The following is a 12,142-nucleotide window of genomic DNA, read 5'->3' as shown; positions in this document are numbered from 1 at the left end:
CCACATGCCAACACTTGCCCTCTGAGACTGTTGAGTGCCGTGGAGAATCCACATAGTGAGTCACGCCTATAATCACAGTCTAGGCTTCAATAATAAAGATGGAATCTCAAATTGCTTTAATAGCAGTAAGCCTTATGACAGTCTTGTAAGAGGTTGTTACCATTATTATGTTGCTCATTTAATCAAAGCGCTCAGAGATGAAGAGGCTGTTCCAGGGTCAAATGGTCTAGTATCAGTTAATGTAAACAGGGCCATCTGTTTCAGTGCAGTTCACGAATGCTAGACTTGTTATCTAGTCAGGCAAGAAACTTTCTGGAACTCCCACATGGAGTTAAGAGTGTTGATTTGCTTTGGAGATTAAAAAAAAAAATTCTCTATCAACTTCAACCCTATTATACTGATATACATTTTTTAAATGCTTATGAAGAGAAGAATGTTAAATAGAGACTCCCACTACAGCAGGTGGTCATCAGTACAATGGGTCCTTTTCTAACTTGCCCTGCACAGCACTCTGCCCAGGCTGAGCTTAGTTTTATGAGGACAGATTCTAACCATGCAGATTTCAAGGTTGGCAAAGCCCAAATCAGCTGAGAATACTGGAGGGAAAAAAATTTGGGGAAAATTATGTTTCCCCTTTGCCTCTCTTTCATAATATTCATTACACATGAAGCTAATTGTTTATTTCACAGCTCTCCTCCCTGTTGGACTACATATTTCACAAGGCAGTGACCATATATCTGTCTCTTCATCATCGTGACCACAGCACCTGTCATCTGTTGAGTGGAAAATTGTTTATATATGGGCAAAGGCTTGTGTATTTGATTAAAATGTGCACATCATTTATAAAACAACACCAAAAAGTCACTCTCTTTGTGATGAAATGAGTAAAGTATATAAGACACTTAGAGTCTGTAAGTATATGCTATTACTATTAATGGTATAGATTCATGTGGATTTTAAGGACATAAGAGAATATAGGATCATGTCAGAAAGAATGAAAAGATTTGAATTCAGTTGTCAGTCCCCTGATAATCCACTATACCAGTTAAAGTGTTGTTTCCTTCTAGGTGTGAAATTAGACAAATGGTTCCTTTTTGTCTGCCTCCAACTCAGGAGCATGGATAATTAAGGATATATGAACAGGTGTTTTGAAATTGCTAGATGGAAAAATCAAATGTATTTCTCCTTGGACGGGTCCGAGGTACAATTAAATTATTTGATATATTAAGTGTGATAAAACAGTGAAAAGATATAATGGAATTATATTACTATCATCAAGCCACTTACTTCTTGAATTCTTGGTGACATATCAGATAATATTCTTCCCCAGGATCTCAGATTCATACCTTGAGAACGGCTGTCTAGGAGTCTGGGAAACTGTAATTGATAGGAAAAAAATATTTTAAAAACATATATATACATGTATGTGTGTGTGTATAGTTCTACATATGCACTTTTGGTGCTATCTGATCTCCGGTATGCTGGTAAAACATTTCCTACCTTCTTTCTGATTACAGGACCTCTTCTGCAAGATTGCTTTCAAAAACAAGTTTTTGTCTAAGAGAAAATCAAAGGTTCTTATTCTCAACCCTACTGAACTAGTCAATCACAAATAGTTTTATGGTGACATTAAATACACCAAAGTGATTCTGATTGTTGGTTTAGTGATACCAAACAAGACTCCTGGAGGAAGGAAAAGAGAGCAGCTGCTGGTGCGTAAAGGAGGCTGCGTGCAGAGGGCGCCCATCTGTTCACCTGGGCTTTGCGGACACTTGCAGGCTTCCTTGTCATTGTTGTCCCTTTATGTCCTTTCCAGACAGGTTGTGTTTCTTCCTCTGTTAAGCACCAATCTGTTATGGATGTGCCAACTCCAGCACCTTTCTTTTCAAAGCTGCTGCTGGCAGCCTTGAATAGAGAGAGTAGTTCCCTCTCAGAGTCTCTGTCTCACGCTAGTGTTCTAGTGATCTCAGGCCTGTGCAGCAATACAGCGCTGTTTGCATGTTTTCCACCGCTGTGGGGAAGGTGGAAGTTCACGAGTTTTCTGGCTCTGAGTCCCGGAGCCTGATGTGAACACCTTGTTTGGCAGAAATCAAGTTCAAGTCCTGAATGAATGACTTCATTCTTCATAGTTTCAAAATGATTGAATCACCAGTTCTCTGTTTTTTTAGGATTGAATTCTAACTTTTGAGATGGTGATTCAAACTCAAGTGTGCCCCTTGAGTAGGCCTGGAGGGGATCTGCATTTTAACAAGCTCAACATATAATTCTCTTTCATATATTTGTGGACCACAAGCCACAAGCCTTGCCTTCTTATTTGCCAGTACCGCTCTCCTAAATGCTGGGGGTACTGACCCAGCTGCAGCAAAGCAGAGAAGCAGGTGGAGTTAGACTTTGAGCAGCCTGGCTATTTCTAGCTGTGGCCCTGCTCCCCTCTCTCCTGGCTGTAGGTGCAGGAGCCCTCATATTTCTCTCTGACTCTGAACTGAAGAGTAAGTGTATGTACACTTATGGAGCATTAGCGTTTCAGACTTACTTTATAACTGCAGTATGAAAGACCTCCTTATGCATGCGAGCTACAAAGCAGCAGCAGGAGAATTTTCTAGACTAAGGAGCAGTAAAGCCACCATTGAGACTGTAACCTTGAGAAAAGTCTTTTCTCCTTAACCTTTACACTGGTCCCAGACTTTGGTCTTGCCATGACTACTTTGCAAACTCCTTGAAAATAGCTTCAGTGTTGGGCAAAGTACTTTAATTCCTGTTTTCCCATAAGATGGTGGGGCTGAGAAGAGTAGGTAGGAAGGGAGGAAGCCAGCAGGTAAAAATATATGCCAGTGGTAAGATATCACTCAGTCCTGCTGACTCGCCTTCCAAACTACCTCCAGTAAGAACTATTACAGATGAAAGGGGATATAAGACATAACCAATTACAATGCTACTGTGAACCTTATTTTGACTTTGATCTGAACAAACCACCTGTAACAAGCAAAGGGAAAGTTAACGTAACAGGGTATTAGGTATTATTGAGGAATTAATTTTGTTGGGAGTGATCATAGAACTGTGGTTTTGTTAAAACAAGTAAGTTTTTATGTTAGAGATACATAGGGAAATATGTGCGGGTGAAATGTTGTGTGTGATTTGCTTTAAAAGACTTCAGGGAAAAAAGGAACAGATAAAACAAGAACAGTCAAATGTTGATAATAGTTGAAGCTGGGTGATGGGTACATGAGAGTTTATGATGTTATTTTCTCTTTTATAGTTATTTCTATAATAAAATTCTAAAATTAAGGTTTTTGCATGCATAAATAAATTAATATTGCATGAATACTCTCGCCTCTCTTTGTTCTTTCCTCACTAAACTGTTTTGCTTAAGTTCTCTTTGCTTCTTTCTCAGAACATCTTATCAGAACAGCCTTCTTGCTGGCCTCTTGACCCTAATCTCCTTCCTTCAGATGCACCCTCCACACTATAGCCTGAGTTACCTGACATGACAATACAATCATGTTACTTCTCCCGCACAAAGATCCTCCGTGGCTCCCTACTGTCTCCAGGAGAGAAGGTCAGTACCCATGCTGGACACACATGACTTCTCATGAGCTGGTGCATGGCTCCCTCTCAAGCCTTCTCTCTTACTTTTCCTTCAGAGTCTAGACTTCATTCTACACTCCCTAATGTGCCAGTCCCTTTCTCATGCTTCCTGGCCTGTGCACATTGTCTGCCTCCCTCCTCTGCTTGGTAAAGTTTTCCTCATTCTTCAAGGCTGATTCCTAAGACCACTATCTATAAAGCAGTGTTCTCATGGTAGATTCAGATGATGCTTCTTTTTATATGCTTCTTCACTCACCCTTGCTCTGTTGAGTTTTTAAGGTGCCCTGTTTATTTCCTTCCTTGCACTCTTCACCATAGGTAATGATTCTACTGTTCACATGTTATCTGTCTCTCTTATTATACTCTAAGCTCCATGTAGACAGGAACTATGTCTGTGTGTTGGGCACATAGTAGACATTCAGGCACATATCAAATATGATGAATGAATGCTCATAGCAACAAGCAGGTGCCTGCTACTTCATGAAATGGTATGCTTACTAAGGGCAGTGCATAGGTAGATAGGAAGATAGATAGATAGGAAGACATTTATTATAAGGAATTGGCTCATGAAATTATGGAGGCTGGCCAATCCCAAGATCTTCAGGGTGAGTTGGTAGGCTAAGTGTGTATTAGTCGCTGAGTCATGTCCAACTCTTTGCCACCCCATGGACTAGTTCGTCAGACTCCTCTGTCCATGGAATTCTCTAGGCAAGACTACTGGAGTGGTTAGCCCTTCCCTTCTCCAGGGGATCTTCCCAACACAGGGATTGAACCTGGGTCTTCTCCATTGCAGATAGATTCTTTACCATCTGAGCCACCAGGGAAGCCCAAGCGGGCTGGAGACCCACAAAGAGTTGGTGTTTCAGTTTGAGTTCAAAAGCAGAAAAAGAATCAATGTCCTATTTCAAAGCTAGTAAGGCAGGAAGAATTCTCTCTTACTTGGGAGAAGGTCTTCCCTGCTCCACCCTTTATTCCCACATTTCTTAGAAGAACAATTCACATTCAGTGATTCATTTCCTCACCAGCACTTCTTAGTCTCCTACCTTCATCATCCTACCAAGATGCTTTCACTAGAATCCCCAGTTTTAGAGGCTAAAGGATGCTTTCGGTTCTGGTCTTTTCAGACCTCTCTGCTCTTGACAATTTGGTCATGCTCTTTTCCTCCATGACACTCGGCTTGCCTGGTTTCCTCTGTTCTCTCTCTGCCTGTCCAAGTGCTTCTGCTTCCGCCTTCTGCATTATGTGCTGAGGTTCCCGAGGACCTCCACACCCTTGCTCTTCTCACTCCACACACTCTCTGGGTTTTTTCATTCCCTTTATCATTTAATCCGCTACATTTTTGTTGATGACTTCTAAATCTGCATCTCCAACTTTCAATTGTTTGCTGGATAATTTGCTCAAATCCAATTTGTCCTAAACTGATCTCATTATGTTCTCCCAAACCAGCTTCTGTTCTGGGATGCCCTTCCTCAGTTGGTGGCACTGCCTCCTGCCCGTCACCAGAGCTGGAAGCCTGGGAGTCACGGGTGATTCTTCCCCATCCCATTGTCAAAATCCAAGCCTGAAGATCTAGAAGCTGGTGCTGGATCTGAGTGTGGGCCAGGATGAGCCATTAAAATGCAGAGAGGGGAGCAAAGAGAAATAGGAAAGACAGCCTTAGAAAGAAGCTGGAATCAAGGGATGGAGACTAAAGAAGCTGTACAGAGAAAAACAAGCAGGGTCCTAGATGATGGGAGGCACCTAAGAGAGACGAGAAGCCCAGAGGCACAGAAGATAAGCAACTGTCACATTCATGCACCCAGAGACTGGACAGCAATCAGTCAGTCACAGCTCCTATCACTTTTAAGTACTTTCTCTTCTTTGTGAGTTTGTTGTGTGTTTTCCTCACTTAACTGTGGACTAGATACTATCTATGTCTGTGCTTTGCCTCAGTGGACAGCTTCTTTCCATCCTCTCTCCTTCATCTCCATAGGCTCTAGGCACGCTCTGATCTTAAAACTTGATCCTGCCTCAAATTCACATGTTTAAAGCATCTGTGTCTCTGTCTATAGCTATATTGATACAGGTAGATAGATACACATTTTTAAGGCTCTTAATTTTACTTTTGAAATTTGACTTTGACTAACTGCTCTATACAGTCAGCAAAAACAAGACCGGGAGCTGACTGTAGCTCAGATCATGAACTCCTTATTGCCAAATTGAGACTGAAATTTAACAAAGTGGGGAAAACCACTAGACCATTCAGGTATGACCTAAATCAAATCCCTTATGATTATACAGTGGAAGTGAGAAATAGATCTAAGGGACTAGCTCTGATAGACAGAGTGCCTGATGAACTATGGATGGAGGTTCGTGACATTGTACAGGAGACAGGGATCAAGACCATCCCCATGGAAAAGAAATGAAAAAAGCAAAATGGCTGTCTGAGGAGGCCTTACAAATAGCTGTGAAAAGAAGAAAAGTGAAAAGCAAAGGAGAAAAGGAACGATATAAACATCTGAATGCAGAGTTCCAAAGAATAGCAAGGAGAGATAAGAAAGCCTTCCTCAACAATCAATGCAAAGAAATAAAGGAAAACAACAGAATGGGAAAGACTAGAGATCTCTTCAAGAAAATTAGAGATACCAAGGGAACATTTCATGCAAAGATGGACTCGATAAAGGACAGAAATGGTATGAACCTAACAGAAGCAGAAGATATTAAGAAGAGGTGGCAAGAATACACAGAAGAACTGTACAAAAAAGATCTTCATGACCCAGATAACCACAATGGTGTGATCACTCACCTAGAGCCAGACATCCTGGAATGTGAAGTCAATTGCGCTTTAGGAAGCATCACTACGAACAAAGCTAGTGGAGGTGATGGAATTCCAGTTGAGCTATTTCAAATCCTGAAAGATGATGCTGTGAAAGTGCTGCATTTAATATGCCAGCAAATTTGGAAAACTCAGCAGTGACCACAGGACTGGAAAAGGTCAGTTTTCATTCTAATCCCAAAGAAAGGCAATGCCAAAGAATGCTCAAACTGCCGCACAATTGCCCTCATCTCACACGCTAGTAAAGTAATGCTCAAAATTCTCCAAGCCAGGTTTCAGCAATACGTGAACCGTGAACTTCCAGATGTTCAACCTGGTTTTAGAAAAGGCAGAGGAACCAGAGGTCAAATTGCCAACATCCACTGGATCATGGAAAAAGAAAGAGAGTTCCAGAAAAACATCTACTTCTGCTTTATTGACTATGCCAAAGCCTTTGACTGTGTGGATCACAATCAACTGTGGAAAATTCTGAAAGAGATGGGAATATCAGACCACCTGACCTGCCTTTGAGAAACCTGTATGCAGGTCAGGAAGCAACAGTTAGAACTGGACATGGAACAACAGACTGGTTCCAAATAGGAAAAGGAGTTCGTCAAGGCTGTATATTGTCACCCCGCTTCTTTAACTTCTATGCAGAGTACATCATGAGAAATGCTGGGCTGGAAGAAGCACAAGCTGGAATCAAGATTGCCGGGAGAAATATCAATAACCTCAGATATGCAGATGATACCACCCTATGGCAGAAAATGAAGAGGAACTAAAAAGTCTCTTGATGAAAGTGAAAGAGGAGAGTGAAAAAGTTGGCTGAAAGCTCAACATTCAGAAAACTAAGATTATGGCATCTGGTCCCATCACTTCATGGCAATTAGATGGGGAAACAGTGGAAACAGTGTCAGACTTTATTTTTGGGGGCTCCAAAATCACTGCAGATGGTGATTGCAGCCATGACATTAAAAGACGCTTACTCCTTGGAAGGAAAGTTATGACCAACCTAGATAGCATATTCAAAAGCAGAGACATTACTTTGCCAACAAGGTCCATCTAGTCAAGGCTATGGTTTTTCCAGTGGTCATGTATGGATGTGAGAGTTGGACTGTGAAGAAAGCTGAGCACCAAAGAATTGATGCTTTTGAACTGTGGTGTTAGAGAAGACTCTTGAGAGTCCCTTGGACTGCAAGGAGATCCAACCAGTCCATCGTAAAGGAGATCAGTCCTAGGTGTTCATTGGAAGGACTGATGCTGAAGCTAACACTCCAGTACTTTGGCCACCTCATGTGAAGAGTTGACTCATTGGAAAAGACTCTGATGTTGGGAAAGATTGAGGGTAGGAGGAGAAGGGGACAACAGAGGATGAGATGGCTGGATGGCATCACAGCCTCGATGGACATGAGTTTGGGTGGACTCCGGGATTGGCGATGGACAGGGAGGCCTGGCATGCTGCAATTCATGGGGTCGCAAAGAGTAGGACATGACTGAGCGACTGAACTGAACTGAACTCATTTAATGAATGATCTGGTACAATGTCTAAGCAATCACTGCAAATACTAATGTTTGTAAAGGGAAAGACTGATCTATAAACCAGTTTTTTAAATTTAGAATTTCATGAATATTAAACTTAACCATAAAGTTGAATAACATTACCTTTCTTAAGGATTCAATTTAATGTTTATTAACTTTAATTCTAAGCTTTTTCTTTGTATTTTGAAGCCATTATTTTTATTTTTAGTAAAGGGTGAAAGATTTATGTGATCTGAAGAGAAACCAGAGTATGATTAATTTTTTATTTTTAGATCTCAAACATTTTTGTAGGCCTCTGCAAACCCTGTTGCCTTTAGTTACTAGGTTATCATTTTAGGGCCTAATAAAACAGCCTACCCACTCCATCTCACCCCATCCTCACCCTATTGGCCAGTCAGGTCAGGTAAAACCACCTCATCTTCTCCAGAAAGCTTTCTTCCCCTTCACCATCATGCTCTTCTTGCCCTCCTTCCCCGTAAGTTAATGTACCCCGTCTAGTTGCTCCTAAATCCTCTGTCCTTTTATCACTTTTACACTGGTTTGCTATTTTTTTTTAAGTCATCTCTCTTTCTGTTGTTGTTGTTTTAGTTGCTAAGTCGTGTCTGACTCTTTTGTGACCCTGCGGCCTGTAGCCCATCAGGCTCCCCTGTCCATGGGATTTCTCAGGCAAGAATACTGGAGCGGGTTGGAGATCCAGGGGATCTTCCTGACCCAGAGGTTGAACCTGCATCTCCTACATTGGCAGGTGGATTCTTTATCGCTGAGCCACCTGGGAAGACCCTCTGTCTTTCTACTATACTGTAAATTCATTAAGCATAGGAATACATTTTTTTTTATATATATCTTCAGAGTATGGTACATAGTAAATGTGCAATAAATGTGTACTGTATCACTTAATGAGAAAATAAACACAATCTAGTGGATAAGAGACAAAGCTATTGTGATTTTAGGTTCAATGAGAGATATTTTTACAGGATACAATGGTGACGTACATACATACAAGGGTGTGGTCGGCTCTGCCTAGGGATGGGGGAAGCTAACACTTGGTTTTGCTTTGAAAGAAGACAAGGTAATGATCGTGAGAGTGAGGGCAGTGTTTATGGACAGAACAGGAGGGCCAGGAATTTCAGGAGGAGGAGGAATGTAAGGAGAGATGGCAAGAGAGACTAGAGGGCCAGCCAGTCAGAATAAGACCAGAAATTTGGGGAAGGGGGACAGGAGGAACAACTGCTGGAGGTACATTTTTGTGTTTGGTTAACATTTTCCTTTTCAGTCTTGTCTGTTACATAGAGTGAAGTAAATCAGAAAGAGAAAAACAAATATTTTATATTAGTGCATATATATGTGGAATCTAAGAAAATTGTACCCTATTTTCTGGGCAGGAATAGAGACACAAATATAGAGACTAGATGTGTGGACATGGTGGGTGGTGTGGTATGGATGAATTGAGAGATTGGGACTGACATATATACACTGCCATGTGTAAAATAGATAGCTAGTGGGAACCTGCCATATAGCACAGGGAACTCAGCTCGCTGCTCTGTGATGACCTACATGGCTATAGGGTGGGAGGGAGGCTCAAGAGAGAGGGGATATATGTGTGAATATAGCTGACTCATGTCGCACAGCAGAAACTGACAATATTATAAAGCAACTATATCCCATTAAAAAATAATTTAATAATATTCATTATGTTAATATAAATATTTACTGAGTTCCAGCTGTATCCCTGGTACCACAGCTGCAATGCCTTTCCTAGCTCTTTCCAGTGGAGATGGTAAATAATGAGGATCTTGTACTTGAACCTCTGTTTTAGATACCACCTACATCTCAGAACAGTGCTCCCCCATCCCGTCTCCCCAGGGAACACTTCATATGTGTCTAGTCACCAACTGTCTGATTGATGTTGCCATAAATTATAAAATAACTTTCCCAGGCTCCCTCCCCCAGTATCTATTCAAATTTGCATGGATTGTTCCTGCCAAAAGAACCGGAAGGGACTGTAAATTTATTTGAATGGAAATATGAAAACATTTCTGGAAAAAAAGGTCACAGACCAAAATGGCAAGTATCATCATCTCTCTCTCTCTCACACATACACACGCACACCACTGTTTCCTATGCCGAATAAATTCTCTCAATTTCCCAAACAACAAGTAACCCTTCTATGTCACGCCTGTCCTCAGCACTCAAGTTGAACTCAACCCGTTTAAGACCTGATTAGATCTCATAAGGAAGATTGGATATACAGATAGGCTATAGAAAAGTAGGTCTCTATCATCTTCCATCAGCTTTGGGAGGTCTGAGGGGTTCCTGGGCCTTGGTCCAGAACTTGAAAAATGGATACAAGGTCCTACCCAGTAGCCAAGAAAATTCTGGTTACATGAGGTCTCTGGGTTCTCAAGGGACGAGGTACATGCCTATCCTTTGGGACTGTGTAATATTTTTTCTTGAGGCAGAATAAACTATATTCCCTACTAACAGAGAAAGCAATGGTAACCCACTCCAGTACTCTTGCCTGGAAAATCCCATGGGCGGAGGAGCCTGGTAGGCTGCCGTCCATGGGGTCGCGAAGAGTTGGACATGACTGAGTGACTTCACTTTCACTTTCATGCATTGGAGAAGGAATTGGCAACCCACTCCAGTGTTCTTGCCTGGAGAATCCCAGGGAAGGGGGAGCCTCGTGGGCTGCTGTCTGTGGGGTCACACAGAGTCGGACAGAACTGAAGTGACTTAGCAGCAGCAGCAGCAGCTACTAAAAAAGTCTCACTTGAGCAATTCTTGCTGACACTTTGGATCCGACAGGTTAATCAAACAGATGCCATGCTGTCAGCACAAAAAAAGACATGTTTTAAGAGTTGAAATTTTTGTTTTACTTTCTCTGATTCAAAGAAAGCCATCTGGAAACCAGTATTGATTTCTAAGTTGAGGATCTAACACAAGGGTGAATAGGTAACCTTGGGTTAAAATTGTCTTTACAAGGATAACGTGGTCTCTGGGAACTGGTGGAGGGCTCTGGAGTAAAGGGTGAGCTTCTGTCTTTAAACCACCCAGACAGAGGTGAAAAGCAGACGAAGCGGTAGACAGACAGTGAGGGGCCCACTGTGTTTAATTGTGGGCTGCTACAGGAAATCCAGATTTATCCGGGAGGGAAGTTGTTGCTAGGCAACTGGAGGAATGTAGATTTGAAGCATGTTTGTTGCAACCTGACAGTTGTGAAGCATCAGATGAAAAGAGAGGAAACCAGCTTCAGTGGTGAGGGGGCAACCAGGAGGGGACACCCTGAGTACCAGGAAATGCGTCATGAGTAGAGAATTCAGACTAAATCACTCAGAGCAGTGGGGAAATGCCAAACTGTCTCTACCGGGAGAGGTCACAGAGACAAGCTGTCTCCCAGAACTGGGGAGGAAGGAGGGACAGAGAGTCTGAATGAGAGGGTGGGCTCTTGAACAGACAAGTAATGGGACTCTCTCTGGCTCAACAGAAACTGGGCCTTTTTCTTTCCATGGTGACTTCAGTTTTGTTTTCAGTATTTGTGGCTGATGAATGCAAAACTGAGTTTGGAATCTAGGGGCAGCCAAGAGACTACCCCTTGAAATAGTCCTCTTCCTAGTCTGAGGGTCTGGGGGTCTGGGGAGGAAGAATGTCCCACCTAAGTGTTTGAGGAGGACACTTCTGGGAGTGGAGCAATGAGGCGGCCCCCCACAAAGCAGCTACATTCTTATTTTTGTAAGAGCAAAAATGCTTTTTGTTTCAAAGTGCTTTTCTACCTCTAATGTATATTTCACCACTGAATCCTATGAGATCCAGGGAATAGGTTTTGCTGTCTCAATTTTACACATGGGGAAGCTGAGTTCCTTGCAAATGACAGCAAGGAAGGGGCCAGTGCAGAGCCAGGACCAGGCCCCTGACCATCAGGAGATCTTGTGCACCCCAGCAGGCTGTCGGCCTTCTGGTCCTTTCTCTCTCTCTGGGGTCCTGTGCTCAGGGGAGAAGCTGATTACTTGATAAGGAGAATTAAGGAAGAATCTGTGGCTGTATTTTAAATCTTTTGGAAAGGATATACATGAATGGTAAGTAGGAAAGAAATTTTAATGCAAAAGCTCTTAACTTGGGGTCTGACTTCAGAGGCTTCAAGCGCCCCCACCTGCTGTGTGTCCGTGTGAACTCACATTTCTGTAGGGAAAAGGCTTAGAGCTGTTGTCACGTTCTCAAAGGCAGTCC

The 12,142-nt window shown here is 42.3% G+C and overlaps 1 protein-coding gene across 1 annotated transcript in view; it reads right to left on the bottom strand.

The window, feature by feature from the left end:
- ABCA4 (ATP binding cassette subfamily A member 4) overlaps window positions 1-12,142 on the bottom strand; it is a 144,453-nt gene that overhangs the window by 100,239 nt on the left and 32,072 nt on the right. The window contains exon 7 of the mRNA XM_061411147.1: window positions 1,288-1,377. Within this exon, the coding sequence (XP_061267131.1) occupies window positions 1,288-1,377 (90 nt within the window). The remainder of the gene's footprint in view (window positions 1-1,287; window positions 1,378-12,142) is intronic.

Source organism: Bos javanicus, chromosome 3, assembly GCF_032452875.1.
Source record: "Bos javanicus breed banteng chromosome 3, ARS-OSU_banteng_1.0, whole genome shotgun sequence".
NCBI lineage: Eukaryota > Metazoa > Chordata > Mammalia > Artiodactyla > Bovidae > Bos > Bos javanicus.
Note: the sequence above shows the minus strand (reverse complement) of the source record. Positions and strands in the feature narration are given on the sequence as shown.